The sequence below is a fragment of the Pseudophryne corroboree genome, chromosome 3 (genome assembly GCF_028390025.1).
Source record: "Pseudophryne corroboree isolate aPseCor3 chromosome 3, aPseCor3.hap2, whole genome shotgun sequence".
Classification (NCBI taxonomy): domain Eukaryota; kingdom Metazoa; phylum Chordata; class Amphibia; order Anura; family Myobatrachidae; genus Pseudophryne; species Pseudophryne corroboree.
In genome coordinates this window covers 104,726,870-104,747,872 of record NC_086446.1, presented here as the reverse complement: position 1 = coordinate 104,747,872, position 21,003 = coordinate 104,726,870, and the positions used below count along the sequence as shown (strand labels likewise).

At 48.5% G+C, this 21,003-nt stretch overlaps 1 protein-coding gene across 4 annotated transcripts in view; it reads left to right on the top strand.

The window, feature by feature from the left end:
- The window catches only part of TDRD12 (tudor domain containing 12), a 614,823-nt gene that overhangs the window by 532,812 nt on the left and 61,008 nt on the right, over positions 1–21,003 (top strand). For all 4 annotated transcript variants that reach the window (XM_063958365.1, XM_063958363.1, XM_063958366.1 and 1 more), the window contains one exon: positions 10,059–10,116. In XM_063958365.1, coding sequence (XP_063814435.1) covers positions 10,059–10,116 — 58 coding nt within the window. The remainder of the gene's footprint in view (positions 1–10,058; positions 10,117–21,003) is intronic.

Sequence of the window (21,003 nt, the reverse complement as noted above, 5' to 3'; positions counted from 1 at the left end):
AATGTTTGTGGTACCGAAACCAGACGGTTCGGTGAGACCCATTCTAAATTTTAAATCCTTGAACGCTTATATAAGGAAGTTAAAGTTCAAAATGGAATCGCTCAGGGCGATTATTGCAAGCCTGGAAGAGGGGGATTACATGGTATCACTGGACATCAAGGATGCTTACCTACATGTCCCCATTTACCTACCTCACCAGGAGTACCTCAAGGTTGTGGTACAGAACTGCCATTATCAATTCCAGACGTTGCCGTTTGGTCTGTCCACGGCACCGAGGGTGTGTTCCAAGGTAATGGCCAAAATGATGATACTCCTTCGAAAGAAGGGAGTTATAATTATCCCGTACTTGGACGATCTCCTTATAAAGGCGAGGTCCAAGGAGCAGTCGTTGATCGGAGTAGCACTATCTCAGGAAGTGCTACAACAGCACGGCTGGATTCTGAATATCCCAAAGTCGCAGCTGGTTCCTACGACGCGTCTGCTGATATTGGGCATGTTTCTGGACACAGAACAGAAGAAGGTGTTTCTCCCGGAGGAGAAGGCCAAGGAGTTGTCATCTCTGGTCAGAGACCTCCTGAAACCAAAACAGGTGTCGGTGCATCATTGCACGCGAGTCCTGGAAAAGATGGTAACTTCTTACGAAGCAATTCCCTTCGGCAGGTTCCATGCAAGGAACTTTCAGTTGGACCTGTTAGACAAGTGAGGATCGCATCTTCAGATGCATCGGCTGATCACCCTGTCCCCGAGGGCCAGGGTGTCTCTGCTGTGGTGGCTGCAGAGTGCTCATCTTCTCGAGGGCCGCAGATTCGGCATTCAGGACTGGGTCCTGGTGACCACGGATGCAAGCCTCCGAGGTTGGGGAGCAGTCACTCAGGGAAGAAACTTCCAAGGACAATGGTCGAGTCAGGAGACTTCCCTACACATAAATATTCTGGACCTAAGGGCCATTTACAATGCCCTAAGGCAAGCAGAACCCCTGCTTCAAAACCAGCCAGTGCTGATTCAGTCAGACAACATCACGGCTGTCGCCCATGTAAACCGACAAGGCAGCACAAGAAGCAGGATGGCGTTGGCAGAAGCCACAAGGATTCTCTGATGGGCTGAGTATCACGTGCTAACACTGTCAGCAGTGTTCATTCCGGGTGTGGAAAACTAGGAAGCAGACTTCCTCAGCAGGCACGACCTCCACCCGGGAGAGTGGGGACTTCATCCAGAAGTCTTCACGCAGATTGTGAACCGTTGGGAACGGCCACAGGTGGACATGATGGCGTCCCGCCTCAACAAATAGCTAAAAAAGTATTGCGCCAGGTCAAGAGACCCTCAGGCGATAGCTGTGGACGCACTAGTGACACCGTGGGTCTACCAGTCTGTTTATGTGTTCCCTCCTCTTCCTCTCATACCCAAGGTACTGAGAATAGTAAGTAAGAGAGGAGTAAGAACTATACTCGTAGTTCCGGATTGGCCAAGAAGAACTTGGTACCCAGAACTACAAGAAATGATCTCGGAGGACCCATGGCCTCTGTCTCTCAGACAGGACCTGTTACTGCAGGGGCCCTGTCTGTTCCAAGACTTACCGCGGCTGCGTTTGATGGCTTGGCGGTTGAACGCCGGATCCTAACGAAAAAGGGCGTTCCAGATGAAGTGATTCCTACGCTGTTAAAGGCTAGGAAAGACGCTGCCTGAAGTTCAGACGTTGTTAAGGGAGTGCTGCATATTCAGCCCCTTTTGTGCCTCCAGTGGCACCTTGGGATCTCAACGTAGTGTTGGATTTCCTAAAATCACATTGTTTTGAGCCACTTCAGAACGTGGAGTTGAAGTATCTCACGTGGAAAGTGGTCATATATATTTGGCCTTGGCTTCGGCTAGGCGTGTGTCAGAATTGGCGGCTTTGTCATGTAAAAGCCCTTATCTGATCTTCCATAGGGACAGGGCAGAATTGAGGATTCGTCCCCAATTTCTCCCTCAGGTGGTATCAGCGTTTCATTTGAACCAACCTATTGTGGTGCCTGCTGCTACTCTGGACTTGGAGGCCTCCAAGTTGCTGGATGTAGTCCGGGCCCTGAAAATCTATGTTTCCAGGACGGCTAGAGTCAGAAATACTGACTCGCTGTTTATCCTGCATGCACCCAACAAGCTGGGTGCTCCTGCTTCTAAGCAGACTATTGCTCGCTGGATCTGTAGCACGATTCAACTTGCGCATTCTGCGGCTGGACTGCCGCATCCTAAATCAGTAAAAGCCCATTCCACGAGGAAGGGGGCTCTTCTTGGGCGGCTGCCCAAGGGGTCTCGGCATTACAACTTTGCCGAGCTGCTACCTGGTCGGGGTCAAACACGTTTGAAAAATTCTACAAGTTTGATACCATGGCTGAGGAGGACCTTGAGTTTGCTCATGCGGTGCTGCAGAGTCATCCGCACTCTCCCGCCCGTTTGGGAGCTTTGGTATAATCCCCATGGTCCTTACGGAGTACCCAGCATCCACTAGGACGTCAGAGAAAATAAGAATTTACTCACTGGTAATTCTATTTCTCGTAGTCCGTAGTGGATGCTGGGAGCCCGTCCCAAGTGCGGATTTTCTGCAATACTTGTATATAGTTATTGCTTAACTAAAGGGTTATTGTTATGAGCCATCTGTTCAGTGAGGCTCAGTTGTTATTCATACTGTTAACTGGGTGTAGTTATCACGAGTTGTACGGTGTGATTGGTGTGGCTGGTATGAGTCTTACCCTGGATTCCAAATCCTTTCCTTGTAGTGTCAGCTCTTCCGGGCACAGATTCCCTAACTGAGGTCTGGAGGAGGGGCATAGAGGGAGGAGCCAGTGCACACCAGATAGTACCTAATCTTTCTTTTAGAGTGCCCAGTCTCCTGTGGAGCCCGTCTATTCCCCATGGTCCTGACGGAGTACCCAGCATCCACTACGGACTACGATAAATAGAATTACCGGTGAGTAAATTCTTATTTTTCCTTTTTCTTGACGCTGAGAGCGGATTGCCTTGTTTTTCACTGCCTTTTGTTTAGGTTTACAAAGTATACCTATGTTTTCTATTGGATGTTACATGTGTCACCCACCTTTTTGTATTTTATGCTGTCTATGCTTACACTACGTGTATGTCTATGTTTACACTTGGTGTATGTCTATGATTACACTTTTTGTATGCGTTTTATGCTGTCTATGCTTACATTGTGTGTATTTTTTATGCTGTCTGTGCTTACACTTGGTGTATGTCTATGCTTACACTTTTTGCTTGCATTTTATGCTATGCTTACACTGTGTGTATGTGTTTTATGCTGTCTATGCTTACACTTAGTGTATGTGTTTTATGCTGTCTATGCTTACACTTGGTGTGTGTGTTTTATGCTGTCTATGCTTACACTTGGTGTGTGTGTTTTATGCTGTCTATGCTTACACTTGGTGTGTGTGTTTTATGCTTTCTATGCTTACATTTGGTGTGTGTGATTTATGCTGTCTATGCTTACACTTGGTGTGTGTGATTTATGCTGTCTATGCTTACACTGTGTATGTGTTTTATGCTGTCTATGCTTACATTTGGTGTATGTGTTTTATGCTGTCTATGCTTACACTTGGTGTATGTGATTTAAGCTGTCTATGCTTACACTGTATGTATTTTTATGCTGTGTGTGCTTTGTATATGCGTACACTTGTTATATGTATTTTATGCTGTCTATGCTTACAGTATGGGGTAAATTTACTAAAGCTTCTAAAAGTGAAAAGAGGTGATGTTGCCCATAGCAAACAAGGGGGTCGATTCTATTCGGCAACTAATGAATAGCGCCGGGAATTAGCTCCCGACGCTATTCAATTCAGCAACTAGTTACGTCGGCGATGGCCCGTTCTCGCCGACAAAACAGGTTGAATTGTCGGGAGAACGGACATTCTCCGACTTAACTCCCCGGCGCGAGGCTGATTCCCGACAGAATCTTCCTCGCGCCGGCCGCGAGGCAGCACTTTTGTCGGGTTTCTCTTCTCATCCCCCGGGGATGAGAGAAGAATTCCCGACAATTGCAGGTAATTAGTTGCTGTATTGAATAGCGTCGGGAGCTAATTCCCGGCGCTATTCATTAGTTGCCGAATAGAATCGACCCCAAGGACAACAGGGGAACTCTCACCCCGGCAGCCAGCCACCACCCCCTTGCAGAGCTGAAGTGTGGCGAGTGAGTCACTGTCCCCCCTTACAAGTGGGGTGTCAGTGTGAAGAGGGCCGCTTAAGGGTAGGAGCGCAGTATTAACCGCGCTCCTGGACGGCACTGCGGTGCGGCGCTGTGAGGGGCGCCCTGAACCAGCACCTGACCCTACACTGACCAAAACAAGCCTGTCGGGGTCTGCGTATCCAAGCCAGCACAAAATCCTCAGGCCAGTATAATCTTCTAAGAGCGGGAAGACAGCGCCATTAAGGGGGCGGAGCTTCTCCTCAGAGCGGACCCAGCAGCGTTCAGCGCCATTTTCCTGCCTGCAGCTCACTGCCAGTGGATGAACAGGTCCCTCCAGAGCAACTCCAGCTATCTGTACGGTACCAGGGGGTTGTAGAAGAGAGGGGAGGCTGTGTAAAGACTGTGTCACCTATTAAGGGACACAGACAGCGCTGGTTTAGGGTCTCCCTATACCTCTAATAGCACTGTGTGTGGGTTGGCTCCAATCTCTGTGTCTCTCTGCCATTCTTGTGGGGGGGAACACTCTGTCTACCCAGTACCCTGTGTGTTTGTGGGGTGTTTGGTGTGTATGTGACAACATGTCTAGGGACACTGTTTTATATGCTGCAGAGGTTTTATCTTCCCAGGAGGACTGCATACCATGTAATCAGGATTGCACTGTTGTAGCGCAAATCTCAGCTAGAGAGCCAGAATGGTTAGTCTCTGAGGGGGACTATTTCTTAGATTTCTGATAGGGTTGCTAGGACTGAGCATGCCACTCAGGTCCTGCAATCCTCTATGGTTGTATGGTCTGAAACTTCTTCCTCGGGGTCCCCTGCGGTACATTCTCACAAATGTGCACTTGCCAAACTTATGCAGGATGACACGGACACCGATTCTGACACTGCAGACAGTGACGGGGATATGTCGAGGGGTACAGATTCACTTGCTAAGGGAGTGCAGTTGATAATTGAAGCTGTAAGGTATGTGTTGCACATTTCTGACACAGCTCCTGAGCAGGTGGAGGGGGCCTTTTTCACAGACCGTAAGAAGCCCCCCAAACCCCCCCCCCCCCTCACCTTCCCGGCAGCCATAGAATTAAATGCTATCTTTGAGAATGCCTGGGGAACTCCGGAGAAGAATTCCATATCCCTAAGAGGGTCTTGGTTGCTTTTCCCTTCCCAGTGGAAGATAGAAAAAAATGGTAGTCCCCGCCGATAGTCGACGCCTCTGTCTCTAGGCTGTCCAAACAGGTGGTTTTGCCAGTCCCAGGATCTACCGCATTGAAGGACCCAGCGGATCGCAAGGTAGATGCTACCCTAAAATCCATTTACACGGCTTCCGGGGCTATATTACGGCCTACTATAGCCTGTGCTTGGATTGCAAAAGCTATTGCCAGGTGGTCAATCACTCTGCAGGAGGAATCGACTACGATGGATAGAGGCGACGTTGATTTATTTTTATGTAATATTCAGGATTCTGCAGGTTCCTGGTAGATTCCATGAAGGACCTGGGTTCCATGGCTGCGGGTTTCTCCTCCATGTCAGTCTCGGCTCGCAGGGGTCTCTGCTGCGCCAGTGGTCTGCAGACGCGGAATCTAGGAAAAGTGTGGAGGTCCTACCCTATACAGGCTCTCTTTGGGGAGGCTCTGGATGCATGGATTGCCACGGCTACCGCGGGTAAGTCTCCTTTTCTCCCCTCAGCTGCACCGGCTATGAAGAAACCTTTTACACCAGCCACGTCACAGTCCTTTCGGCCCGCGAGGCCTAGAAAGACAAACCTTCGAACACCTTCAGAGGAGGTCGTGCCAAAGGAAAGAAACCTGCTCCCACAGGTTCCCAAACGCAGAAGCCTTCTTCTGATACCCCTAAGTCCTCCGCATGACGGTGGACAACTAGGCCTGGAGGAAGGTCAGATGGGTGTCGTCTGGCCTGGACCCCTGGGTGCTGGATATTGTGTCCAGGGGGTACAGACAGGAGTTTCAAAATCCCCCACCTCACCGTTTCTTCAAGTCAGGCTTGCCAGCTCTGCTGGCAGACAGAACAATTCTTATGGAAGCCATCCGAAAATTGGTGGTGTCAGAGGTCATTGTTCCAGTTCCGCCTCAGCAGTGGAACAAAGGTTATTATTCGAAACTTTACATGGTACCGAAACCGGATGGTTCGGTACGGCCTATTCTGAACTTAGTCTTTGAACCCTTATCTCAGGGTGTTCAAATTCAAGATGGAATCTTTGAGAGCTGTCATCTCAGGACTGACAGAGGGGGAGTTCCTGGTGTCTCTGGACATCAAGGATGCATACCTCCACATTCCCATTTGGTCGCCGCATCAGGCATATCTAAGGTTTGCTCTGTTGGACGATCACTATAAGTTTCAGGTGCTGCCGTTTGGCCTCTCCACAGCACCGAGGATCTTCACCAAGGTGATGGCGGAAATGATGGTTCTCCTCCGCAAGCAAGGGGTGAACATAATCCCGTATCTGGGCTATCTCCTGATCAAGGCGTCGGTCAGGGAGAAGTTGTTGTGATCCATTGCTCTCACTACACATCTGCTCAAGGAGACGGTTGGATCCTGAACCTTCCGAAGTCTCATCTTGAGCCGACAAGGAGGCTGTCTTTCCTGGGAATAATCCTAGACACGGAAGTGCAGAGGGTGTTTCTGCCGGTGGAGAAAGCATTGGTGATTCAATTAATGGTCCGGGATGTCTTAAAGCCTACCCAGGTCTCGGTTCATCAGTGCATCTGCCTTCTGGGGAAGATGGTTGCCTCCTACGAGGCTCTACAATACGGAAGGTTTCATGCTCGATCCTTTCAGCTGGATCTCCTGGACCAGTGGTCGGGATCTCACCTACACATGCACCAGAGGATCTGTCTGTCTCCGAAAGCCAGGATTTCACTCCTCTGGTGGATACAACTGCCTCACCTTCTGGAAGACCAAAGGTTCGGAGTTCAGGACTGGATCCTTCTAACCACAGATGCAAGTCTAAGAGGTTGGGGACCAGTTGCTTAGGGGGAAACCTTCCAAGGACGGTGGTCGGATCAAGAATCCCTTCTCCCGATAAACATTCTGGAGCGAAGAGCCGTGTACAACGGCCTTCTGCAAGCAGCACACCTTATACAGGATCGGGCTGTTCAGGTGCAGTCGGACAACGTGACCACAGTGGCCTACATGAACCGACAAGGCGGAACGAAGAGCAGGGCTGCCATGTCAGAGGTGTCAAAAATCCTCCTCTGGGCAGAAAGGCACGCGGTGGCGATGTCAGCAGTCTTCATTCCGGGTGTAGACAACTGGGAAGCAGACTTCCTCAGCAGACAAGATCTCCATCCAGGAGAGTGGGGCCTCCATCCGGAGGTGTTCGAGGAGGTAACCGGTTGGTGGGGGGTTCCTCACATAGACATGATGGCCTCCCGCCTCAACAAGGTACTGTTCCAGGTCGAGAGATCCACAGGCAGTGGCGGACGCACTGGTAACACCGTGGGTGTTCATGTCAGTGTATGTGTTCCCTCCACTTCCTCTGATACCAAGGGTTCTTCAACTGGTAAGAAGAACAAAGGTTCTGGCAATCCTCATTGCTCCAGACTGGCCAAGGAGGGCTTGGTACGCGGATCTACTGGATCTTCTGCTGGAAGATTCAAGGCCGTTACCTCTTCGGGAGGATCTGCTACTGCAGGGGCCGTTCGCTTATCAAGACTTACCACAGCTACGTTTGACAGCATGGCGGTTGATCGCCAGATCTTAGCTCGGAAGGGTATCCCGAGTGAGGTCATTCCTACCCTGATAGAGGCTAGGAAGGGCGTAACGTCTAAACATTACCATCGCATTTGGAATAAAATATGTTTCTTGATGTGTGAGTCCAAGACGTTTCCTACGGTGGAGTTTCATCTTGTACGTTTTCTCCTTTTTGCCTGCAAGCAGGGGTGGATATGGGACTGAGATTGGGCTCCATTAAGGTCCAGATCTCTGCTTTGTCCATCTTCTTCCAAAAACAATTGGCTGTCCTCCCTGAGGTTCAGACCTTTTTGAAAGGGGTTCTGCACTTCCAGCCTCCCTTTGTGGCGCCAACGGCGCCCTGGGATCTTGATGTGGTGTTGCAGTTCCTGCAATCAGCTTTGTTTGAGCCTCTGCAGAAGGCTGATCTCAAGTTTCTCACGTGGAAGGCGGTTACTTTGTTGGTCTTAGCTTCTGCACGACGCGTGTCAGAATTGGGGGCTTTATCTTGTAAAAGCCCTTATCTGATCTTCCATGAAGACATGGCGAAACTTATGACTCGTCCACAGTTCCTGCCTAAGATTGTATCGGCTTTCCATATCGACCAACCTATTGGGGTGCCAGTGGCTACTGACTCCTCAATTGCTTCTAAGGCCTTGGATGTTGTGAGGACTTTGAAGATTTATGTGCAGAGGACGGTTCGTCTTAGGAAAAGTGACTCTCTGTTTGTCCTCTATGATCCCAAGAAAATTGGGTGTCCTGCGTCTAAGCAGTCGATTTCCCGCTGGATCAGGTTCACTATCCAGCATGCTTATTCTACGGCAGGATTGCCGTGTCCAAGATCTGTAAAGGCCCACTCAACTCATAAAGTGGGCTCTTCCTGGGCGGCTGCCCGGGGTGTCTCGGCTGTACAACTCTGCCGAGCGCCTACTTGGTCTGGGTCGAACACGTTTGCAAAGTTTTACAAGTTCGATACTTTGGCCTCTGATGACCTCAAGTTTGGTCAGACAGTGTTGCAGGAGCCTCCGCGCTCTCCCTCCCATTCTGGGAGCATTGGTACATCCTCATGGTACTAATATGGACCCCAGCATCCTCTAGGACGTAAGAGAAAATAGGATTGGTTACCTACCGGTAAGTCCTTTTCTCGTAGTCCGTAGAGGATACTGGGCGCCCGCCCAGCGCTGCGTTTTCCTGCTCTGGTTTTATAGTTCAGTACTGCCTGGTTCCTAGGTAAGTTCTGCGTTATGTACTGTTTCAGCTGTTGCTGAGTTGTTCCGGCATGTTAGCCGGATTTGCCTGTTGTGTGAGCTGGTATGAATCTCGCCACAATCTGTGTAATTCCTTCTCTCGAAGTATGTCGTCTCCTCGGGCACTTTCTAGACTGAGTCTGGTAGGAGGGGCATAGAGGGAGGAGCCAGCCCACACTATTAATCTCTTAAAGTGCCAATGGCTCCTGGTGGACCCGTCTGTACCCCATGGACCCCAGCATCCTCTACGGACTACAAGAAAAGGATTTACCGGTAGGTAACCAAAATCCTATTTTTAAAGTCGAATTGGCATTGTTGAAAAAAGGCCAAACATCTGTCGAAAACGCCCGCAAATTAGACAAAACACGTGGATCTGCGTCCAGTCCACCGTTCCACGTGTTTTTCGACAAGTTGGAAAAAACGGCACCAGAATTGAATAGGTCAAATCCAAATTAGACCTAAAAAAGTCGAAAAGTTCAGTTTTTCCTAATTGTCATAAATTCCGACACTAATTGAATAGACCCCATAGTCTCTCTTTGTTGTCTGGATCAGTATGAAATATCTACAATCAAAATCCCGACAACAATTGATAGATGGTCAAATTTCCGACATTTAAAATACTGACAAGGACAAAATACCAACATTTAAAATGTTGACAGGTCAAAAAGTCGACAAAAGTTTTTTAAATGTTTTTTTGGTGTGTATGTCAACATATGTTGACACGGACACCATATAAGTGTACCGCGTCTCCTCGCATGGCGAGCGCAGCTTCGGGCACTATTATATTCCCCCTGCAGGTCCTCTGGGATGGTAAAGTTTTTGACCGTCGGGATTTTGATTGTAAGTCCCTTGTTGTCTACATAAGATCTTGTTGTCGGCAACACTTATTTTGTGGTATGCAGTACATGAAGATGTGACTGTATTTTATCCAGTACTAACACTTTAATCTCTGCTTAGATAAACAAGATTATATACCTGATGATGCAGAACCTCCACTGAATGTCTCATCTCCAAGGTTTGTTGAATATTTCATAAGTTTTTTTACAGCAAATTTGTTTGCATGAAAATAACCTTATAGCTACACTCTCTTGGCTTCACTAACTAACTCCTTCCAGTTTCCCAAGGATCTCCATGTACTAAGAGCAGGTCTTAATTTAACAAACAACTGGGAATGGAGCTTTAAATGCACAGTCCATAAATATGCACATGAATTGAGCTCTGAGACAGGAACCGTTCATCCAGCTGTGAATTGTAGGTGTGGCATGAAGATGTCACCTGATAGGACAGGAGCTGCAGCTATATAATCAGGAGTTTAGATATACTCTTATGTCTCCACAAAAATAGCAGCAGGCTGTCGATTCCCTCTTTTTTGCAGCCCCTGCACTGCTTTATTCCTCACTTGTACCGTTAGTACCAGTTGCCGCTAGTAAAAGCTCCAGTTGTTGCCGTGGTAGCGTCCCTTTGACTCGGTGGAGTGGCCCAACTTGTGGGAGGTGCTTCGTAGGCTTGGGTTTGGTACTAACTTTTTTCACTGGGTTAAGCTTTTGTACTCCTCCCCAGTTGCCCGCGTTATTGTTAATAGGTTTACCTCCCAGTTATTTCCCCTGCGCAATTTGCTCTTGTTAGCGATCCCTTGGCCTGTTGTATATCTGCCCGCTCAGGTATTCGTGGCCTCCCTGTTTGTGTTGTGTGGATACCATAGCTTAATTGGACCAAATCCACTATATTGGGGTACATTTACTAAGCAGTGATAAGAGCAGAGAAGTGAGCCAGTGGAGAAACTGCCCCATCAACCAATCAGCTGCTCTGTATCATTTTATAGTATGCAAATTATAGATGTTATTTCAGTGCTGATTGGTTGCCATGGACAACTTCTCCCCTGGCTCACTTCTCCGCTCTTCTCACTGCTTAGTAAATGTCCCCCCTTTTTTTGTCTCTTACTCTCTGGAATAGACTGATTTAAATATTTAGGTGTTTTGATAACGCACACGCCCCAAGACTTTGTTCGTCTGAATCTTATGTCCATTACTGAGGTGTTTAAAAAAAAAAATAAAGATACCTATATGGAGGAACTTCCCCCCTCCGTATGACTGCCAGGATAAATTTATTAAAATTGATCATGCAACCCAAATACCTTATATATATATATATTGCAACATTCCCCTTATATATCCCCGTACATGTGTTACAGCTGATTAACGCTCTCCTCTTTTCCTTTGTTTGGGGTGATAAAAAGACTAGAATTAAGCTTTCTACATTAAGCAAGCCTAAGGATAAAGGTAGTTTATCCACAGGGATAACATTGGGTTATAGGTGTAGGATCAGCTCCTGGGCACCATACAGTTAAGCCTTTCAGATATCCCAGGATGCTCCGGTCCCTCTCACTATAACCCTGCCCCCATGCTCAGGCAGGTCAGTTTTTTTGTATGGTGCAGCAGGAAGCTAGATTCACCTTTTTACAGGGAGCTTCTTTTCTTTATTTTTTTTTATTTTTACATTGAGCCTGTCAGCAGCAGATGTCTATTAGACTCCAGCACACAGGCTCTAACACTTTCTCACACACGTCTAGCACCGCTGCTGCTGGCAACATCTGGACTGCGTGGCCGTCCATCGGGGAAGCAGGTAAGAGGGGCACAGGAATTATTTATTATGGGTCCCTCAGTACCGGTGATTGAAGTGCCAACATAGGGGAGGGAGTGCCAACCTGTAGCCCCTCCCCCAGCTTTGGGCGCCAGTCCACCGTGGAGTTCCCGCTGTTTAGCTGCAATTCCACACCCTCCTCCCCACAGAGACTTCGACAGCCATACTAGTGCGAGCAAGCCAGGTATCCAGGAACTCTGGGTCCAGTCTCCCTGTAAAACCGTATACACGAAGCAAGGTTTTACTACACTGATATCCTACCTGCTGACCACCAAAGCTGAGTAGTTGATTAAGTTCTCATTGCAGTTATACATTGTATTTCTCTGAATTGTATGTGACGTGTGGTAGTTTCTGCTGTCTGATATTTTTCTCTTCAGCTTTACAATTTATCTCTATCCCTGTATTTTTCTCTTACGTGTAAGTGGATACTGGAGTCTTGTACTTTAGTACCAGGGGTATAGATCGGGTTCACTGGAGCCTGGTACTTTAAAACTTTTAGTGTGTGTATGTGTGTGCTGGCTCCTCCCCTCTATGCCCCTCCTACCAGACTCAGTTTAGAAAAATTTACTCAAGGAGACGGATGCACTTCTCTTTAGCTCCAGAGATTTTTCTTTATATTTAATTTAGTTTATTATTTTCAGGTAGCTCTGCTTGGCAGACAGACTACCTGCTTCATGGGACTTAGAGGGGAACCCGAACCAACCTCCTCAGGGTTAATGGCTTGTAATCCCAGCTGACATAACACTGAGCTCCTAAGGTACTGATCACACATCGTTAGTATGTGTGCCCACGCCAGCAGCTAGCCGCCACCCTCTAACAGATCCAGGTGCGGTGAGTGTTACACCGAGGTCCCGGTTAGCTGGTCCACAGTGCAGTGTTGGCAGCAAGTCACACTGCAGTCACGGGCCCAGAACTTTGTGTGGACTGTATGTAGATATATAATGTAAACTTATCAGTATAATATAATTATCAGGGACCGCGTGCCATTACAGGGGGTGGGGCTTCCCGGAGCGGTATCAGAGGTGGGAAGACACCATTTCCTGCTGCTGCGGATTGTCAGGCTGCATGAACACTGCTCCTACAGGGACCCACGCTGTTACAGACTCTGTACTGATACCAGGGGATGATAGAAGGGGGGGCACGCCAGCGGTAGCTCCATTGCACTCATGTCACATACTTTCACATTATGCAGGTGTCCGCTCCTCATTGTCACTCCAGGGGCTCTATAGGGTCTGTGTGGAGGTATTGGTCAGTGGGCTAAACTGTGTTACAGTGGGTAGGGTGTCTGTTGACATAGTTATGTGTACTGCTTGTAATGCAACCCGTCTTCAGCAGGGTCTCTCGTGTGCACAATGTTTCTTGTCACCACAGGGACACAGTTGCACAGACACCTGACTTACTAGATGTAGCTTCAATAGCATGATTCAGAATGTAAATTCAGAATTAATGGCTGCTAAAAGAGAGAGACAGGTGTTAAAACACTCTATTGATTGTATGGTTAAAGCAGCGGATACCAAGAAGGCTTATCAGCCCCCTCTAGTGGTGTCCCATAAACGCTCACTACCTCAGGTACTCCAGTCTGATTCTGTTTCTGATCAGCCGGCTGTGGATGATGATATGGATGAGGACAGCTCTCTGTCCCTTGGGTGGAGGCTCTCATCTTGGCTATTAGAGAGGTCCTCCACATACCGCATCAGGAGGCGGATCCAGATGAGGAGTTATATTTTAACAAAGACCTTAACAAATTTTCCTGTTCTAAGGAATTACACTCCCTGGCCAGGTAGGCTTGGTTAAACCCTGATAAAAATTGCAAAATTCCTCAGAGGTTTTTAAATACCTTTCCCCTCCCTGCTGAGGATAGGAAGGTATGGGAATACCCCCCGTCAGTCGATACGTCTGTATCCGGACTGTCCAAAAAATGTGGTACTATCGGTACCAGGAGCTATATCACTGAAAGAGACAGCTGACCGTAAGATTGAGACCACGCTTAAGGCAATTTATATGGCAGCGGGCGCAGCACCACGCCCCACAATATATATTACAAAAGTATACACCTGGCGCTGTCACCATACAAGGTGAAAGCAGCTAGTCTCGGGAAACTGATCCCAGTTCACCCAAAAGTATAGACAACAGAATTAAAGAATGAGACAGCGCTGTTCACTTTGTATAAAAACTTATTGTTTACTTTTATATATATATATAAAAAGAATACAGCATAGAAATATACAATACAAATACTACACTATGATACCGGCCGGTACCGATATTTATCTAATAAAAAATATAACATTAAAAATATGCCATATCAGGACTAAATATTCCACAATAAATCCGCTTTTTAACCACATGTGTCATATGACTCTTTGTCCAGTGGCGGAACCAGCGAGCGGTGGGCCCATGTGCGACAAAATGGCTTGGGCCCCCCCCCCCCCCCCATCCCATCCAAGTCCACCCCCTCTCCCCTGGAGAGGATCTGGTGAGGGGAACCTGCTCAGGGAAGTGGATACCTAGCAACAGTGCCGTAACTAGACATTTTAGCACTGTGTGCAAGAAACGGCATTGGAGCCCCACCCCTGCATGCAAAATAGAGGCAGTGCGCGCCGTAAAAATACATAGTGTCGTGGCTTCGTGGGGAAGGGGTGTGGCCACAAAATAATACCAATTCATAAAACGGTGCACAGTAGTCTCCATTATTCAAATTACGCCGCACTGTAGCACCACTACACCAGGTAGAGACCCTTTTACATCTTACGGCGGACAGATTCCTCTTTTTACACATTACAGCAGACAGCGTCCCCTTTTTACACATTACGGCAGACAGCGTGCCCCTTTTTTACACATAACGGCAGACAGCGTGCCCTTTTTACACATAACGGCAGACAGCGTGCCCTTTTTACACATAACGGCAGACAGCGTGCACTTTCTACACATAACGGCAGACAGCGTCCCCTTTTTACACATAACGGCAGACAGCGTGCCCTTGTTACACATAGCGGCAGACAGCGTACACTTTTTTCACATAACGGCAGACAGCGTGCCCTTGTTAAACATAGCGGCAGACAGCGTACACTTTTTTCACATAACGGCAGACAGCGTGCCCTTGTTACACATTACGGCAGGCAGATTCCCCCTTTTTACACATTGCGGCAGACAGCGTGTCCTTGTTACACATAGCGGCAGGCAGATTCCCCCTTTTTACACATTGCGGCAGACAGCGTGTCCTTGTTACACATAGCGGCAGGCAGATTCCCCCTTTCTCTATCGTCCTAGTGGATGCTGGGGTTCCTGAAAGGACCATGGGGAATAGCGGCTCCGCAGGAGACAGGGCACAAAAAGTAAAGCTTTTTCAGATCAGGTGGTGTGCACTGGCTCCTCCCCCTATGACCCTCCTCCAGAATCCAGTTAGATTTTTGTGCCCGGCCGAGAAGGGTGCAATCTAGGTGGCTCTCCTAAAGAGCTGCTTAGAAAAAGTTTAGCTAGGTTTTTTATTTTACAGTGATTCCTGCTGGCAACAGGATCACTGCAGCGAGGGACTGAGGGGAGAAGGAGTCAACTCACCTGCGTGCAGGATGGATTGGCTTCTTGGCTACTGGACATCAAGCTCCAGAGGGACGATCACAGGTACAGCCTGGATGGTCACCGGAGCCGCGCCGCCGGCCCCCTTGCAGATGCTGAAGTCAGAAGAGGTCCAGAATCGGCGGCTGAAGACTCCTGCAGTCTTCAAAAGGTAGCGCACAGCACTGCAGCTGTGCGCCATTTTCCTCTCAGCACACTTCACACGGCAGTCACTGAGGGTGCAGGGCGCTGGGAGGGGGGCGCCCTGGGAGGCAAATGATTACCTATAAAGGCTAAAAATACCTCACATATAGCCCCTAGAGGCTATATGGAGATATTTAACCCCTGCCTAATTTTTCTAAATAGCGGGAGACGAGCCCGCCAGAAAAGGGGCGGGGCCTATCTCCTCAGCACACGGCGCCATTTCCTCTCACAGCTCCGCTGGTCAGGACGGCTCCCAAGTCTCTCCCCTGCACTGCACTACAGAAACAGGGTAAAACAGAGAGGGGGGGGCATATTTATGGCGATATTTTGATATAACAAAGCAGCTATAAGGGAGCACTTATTATAAGGCTATCCCTGATATATATATAGCGCTTTTGGTGTGTGCTGGCAAACTCTCCCTCTGTCTCCCCAAAGGGCTAGTGGGTCCTGTCTTCGTTAGGAGCATTCCCTGTGTGTCTGCTGTGTGTCGGTACGTGTGTGTCGACATGTATGAGGACGATATTGGTGTGGAGGCGGAGCAATTGCCAAATATGAGGATGTCACCCCCTAGGGAGTCGACACCAGAATGGATGCCTTTATTTATGGAACTACGGGATAGTGTCAACACGCTAAAGCAGTCGTTTGACGACATGAGGCGGCCGGACAATCAATTAGTGCCTGTCCAGGCGACTCAAACACCGTCAGGGGCTGTGAAACGCCCTTTGCCTCAGTCGGTCGACACAGACCCAGACACAGGCGATGACTCCAGTGGTGACGGTGACGAATCAACCGTATTTTCCAGTAGGGCCACACGTTATATGATTTTGGCAATGAAGGAGGCGTTACATTTAGCTGATACTACAGGTACCACTAAACAGGGTATTATGTGGGGTATGAAAAAACTACCTATAGTTTTTCCTGAATCAGAAGAATTAAATGACGTGTGTAATGAAGCGTGGGTTGCCCCTGATAAAAAGCTGATAATTTCAAAGAAATTATTGGCATTATACCCTTTCCCGCCAGAGGTTAGGGAGCGCTGGGAAACACCTCCTAGGGTGGACAAGGCGCTAACACGCTTATCTAAACAAGTGGCGTTACCCTCTCCTGAGACGGCCGCACTTAAAGATCCATCAGATAGGAGGATGGAAAATATCCAAAAAAGTATATACACACATGCAGGTGTTATACTACGACCAGCTGTAGCGACTGCCTGGATGGGCAGTGCTGGGGTAGTTTGGTCAGAGTCCCTGATTGAAAATATTGATACCCTGGACAGGGACAATATTTTACTGTCGTTAGAACAAATAAAGGATGCATTTCTTTATATGCGTGATGCACAGAGGGATATCTGCACACTGGCATCACGGGTAAGTGCTATGTCCATTTCGGCCAGAAGAGCTTTATGGACGCGACAGTGGACAGGCGATGCGGATTCAAAACGGCATATGGAAGTTTTGCCGTATAAAGGGGAGGAGTTATTTGGAGTCGGTCTATCAGATTTGGTGGCCACGGCTACAGCCGGGAAATCCACCTTTCTACCTCAAGTCACTCCCCAACAGAAAAAGGCACCGACTTTTCAACCGCAGCCCTTTCGTTCCTTTAAAAATAAGAGAGCAAAGGGCTATTCATATCTGCCACGAGGCAGAGGTCGAGGGAAGAGACAGCAACACGCAGCTCCTTCCCAGGAACAGAAGCCCTCCCCGGCTTCTACAAAAGCCTCAGCATGACGCTGGGGCTTCTCAAGCGGACTCGGGGACGGTGGGCGGTCGTCTCAAAAATTACAGCGCGCAGTGGGCTCACTCGCAGGTAGATCCCTGGATCCTGCAGATAATATCTCAAGGGTACAGGTTGGAATTAGAGACAGATCCACCTCGCCGTTTCCTGAAGTCTGCTTTACCAACGTCCCCCTCCGAAAGGGAGACGGTTTTGGAAGCCATTCACAAGCTGTACTCTCAGCAGGTGATAGTCAAGGTACCTCTTCTACAACAAGGGAAGGGGTATTATTCCACTCTTTTTGTGGTACCGAAGCCGGATGGCTCGGTAAGGCCTATTCTAAATCTGAAGTCCTTGAACCTGTACATAAAGAAGTTCAAGTTCAAGATGGAGTCACTCAGAGCAGTGATAGCGAACCTGGAAGAGGGGGACTTTATGGTATCCTTGGACATCAAGGATGCGTATCTCCACGTTCCAATTTACCCCTCACACCAGGGGTACCTCAGGTTCGTTGTACAAAACTGTCACTATCAGTTTCAGACGCTGCCGTTCGGATTGTCCACGGCACCTCGGATCTTTACAAAGGTAATGGCCGAGATGATGATTCTTCTTCGAAGAAAAGGCGTATTAATTATCCCATACTTGGACGATCTCCTAATAAGGGCGAGGTCCAGAGAACAGCTAGAGATGGGATTAGCACTGTCTCAAGAAGTGCTAAAACAGCACGGGTGGATTCTGAATATTCCAAAATCCCAGTTAATGCCGACAACTCGTCTGCTGTTCCTAGGGATGATTCTGGACACGGTTCAGAAAAAGGTTTTTCTCCCGGAGGAAAAAGCCAAGGAGTTATCCGAGCTTGTCAGGAACCTCCTAAAACCAGGAAAGGTGTCTGTACATCAATGCACAAGAGTCCTGGGAAAAATGGTGGCTTCTTACGAAGCAATTCCATTCGGCAGATTCCACGCAAGAATTTTCCAAAGGGATCTGTTGGACAAATGGTCAGGGTCGCATCTTCAGATGCACCTACGGATAACCCTGTCTCCAAGGACAAGGGTGTCTCTTCTGTGGTGGTTGCAGAGTCCTCATCTATTGGAGGGCCGCAGATTCGGCATACAGGATTGGATCCTGGTGACCACGGACGCCAGCCTGAGAGGCTGGGGAGCAGTCACACAAGGAAGAAACTTCCAGGGAGTATGGACAAGCCTGGAAACGTCTCTTCACATAAACATTCTGGAACTAAGAGCAATATACAATGCTCTAAGCCAGGCAGAACCTCTGCTTCAGGGAAAACCGGTGTTGATCCAGTCGGACAACATCACGGCAGTCGCCCATGTGAACAGACAGGGCGGCACAAGAAGCAGGAGTGCAATGGCAGAAGCTGCAAGGATTCTTCGCTGGGCAGAGAATCATGTGATAGCACTGTCAGCAGTGTTCATCCCGGGAGTGGACAACTGGGAAGCAGACTTCCTCAGCAGACACGATCTTCACCCGGGAGAGTGGGGACTTCATCCAGAAGTCTTCCACATGCTGGTAACCCGTTGGGAAAGACCAATGGTGGACATGATGGCGTCTCGCCTCAACAAAAAACTGGACAGGTATTGCGCCAGGTCAAGAGATCCGCAGGCAATAGCTGTGGACGCGCTGGTAACGCCTTGGGTGTACCAGTCGGTGTATGTGTTTCCTCCTCTGCCTCTCATACCAAAAGTATTGAGAATTATACGGCAAAGAGGCGTAAGAACGATACTAGTGGTTCCGGATTGGCCAAGAAGGACTTGGTACCCGGAACTTCAAGAGATGATCACGGAAGATCCGTGGCCTCTACCTCTAAGGAGGGACTTGCTTCAGCAGGGTCCCTGTCTGTTTCAAGACTTACCGCGGCTGCGTTTGACGGCATGGCGGTTGAACGCCGGATCCTAAAGGAAAAAGGCATGCCGGAAGAAGTCATTCCTACTTTGATTAAAGCAAGGAAGGAAGTAACCGTGCAACATTATCACCGAATTTGGCGAAAATATGTTGCGTGGTGCGAAGATCGGAGTGCTCCGACGGAGGAATTTCAACTGGGTCGATTCCTACATTTCCTGCAATCAGGATTGTCTATGGGTCTCAAATTGGGATCTATTAAGGTTCAAATTTCGGCCCTGTCGATTTTCTTTCAAAAAGAATTGGCTTCAGTCCCTGAAGTCCAGACCTTTGTTAAGGGAGTGCTGCATATACAGCCCCCTGTGGTGCCTCCAGTGGCACCGTGGGATCTCAATGTGGTTTTGGACTTTCTAAAATCTCATTGGTTTGAACCACTAAATAAGGTGGATTTGAAATATCTCACTTGGAAAGTGACCATGCTTCTAGCCCTGGCTTCTGCCAGGAGAGTGTCAGAATTGGCAGCTTTATCTTACAAAAGCCCATATCTGATTTTCCATTCGGACAGGGCAGAACTGCGGACTCGTCCGCATTTTCTCCCTAAGGTGGTGTCAGCATTTCATCTGAACCAGCCTATTGTAGTGCCTGCGGCTACAAGTGACTTGGAGGACTCCAAGTTACTGGACGTTGTCAGAGCATTAAAAATATATATTGCAAGGACAGCTGGAGTCAGAAAATCTGACTCGTTGTTTATATTGTATGCACCCAACAAGATGGGTGCTCCTGCGTCTAAGCAGACGATTGCTCGTTGGATCTGTAGCACAATCCAACTTGCACATTCTGTGGCAGGCCTGCCACAGCCTAAATCTGTAAAGGCCCACTCCACAAGGAAGGTGGGCTCATCTTGGGCGGCTGCCCGAGGGGTCTCGGCATTACAACTTTGCCGAGCAGCTACGTGGTCAGGGGAGAACACGTTTGTAAAATTTTACAAATTTGATACTCTGGCTAAGGAGGACCTGGAGTTCTCTCATTCGGTGCTGCAGAGTCATCCGCACTCTCCCGCCCGTTTGGGAGCTTTGGTATAATCCCCATGGTCCTTTCAGGAACCCCAGCATCCACTAGGACGATAGAGAAAATAAGATTTTACTTACCGATAAATCTATTTCTCGGAGTCCGTAGTGGATGCTGGGCGCCCATCCCAAGTGCGGATTATCTGCATAAATTGTACATAGTTATTGTTAACTAATTCGGGTTATTGTTGAAGGAAGCCATCTTTCAGAGGCTCCGCTGTTATCATACTGTTAACTGGGTTTAGATCACAGGTTGTACGGTGTGATTGGTGTGGCTGGTATGAGTCTTACCCGGGATTCAAAATCCTCCCTTATTGTGTACGCTCGTCCGGGCACAGTACCTAACTGGAGTCTGGAGGAGGGTCATAGGGGGAGGAGCCAGTGCACACCACCTGATCTGAAAAAGCTTTACTTTTTGTGCCCTGTCTCCTGCGGAGCCGCTATTCCCCATGGTCCTTTCAGGAACCCCAGCATCCACTACGGACTCCGAGAAATAGATTTATCGGTAAGTAAAATCTTATTTTTTACACATTGCGGCAAGCAGATTCCCCCTTTTTACACATTGCGGCAGGCAGATTCCCCATTTTTACACATAGCGGCAGGCAGATTCCCCATTTTTACACATTGCGGCAGGCAGATTCCCCCTTTTTACACATTGCGGCAGGCAGATTCCCCATTTTCTCTGACGTCCTAGTGGATGCTGGGACTCCGTAAGGACCATGGGGAATAGCGGCTCCGCAGGAGACAGGGCACAAAATAAAAGCTTAAGGATCAGGTGGTGTGCACTGGCTCCTCCCCCTATGACCCTCCTCCAAGCCTCAGTTAGATTTTTGTGCCCGGCCGAGAAGGGTGCAATCTAGGTG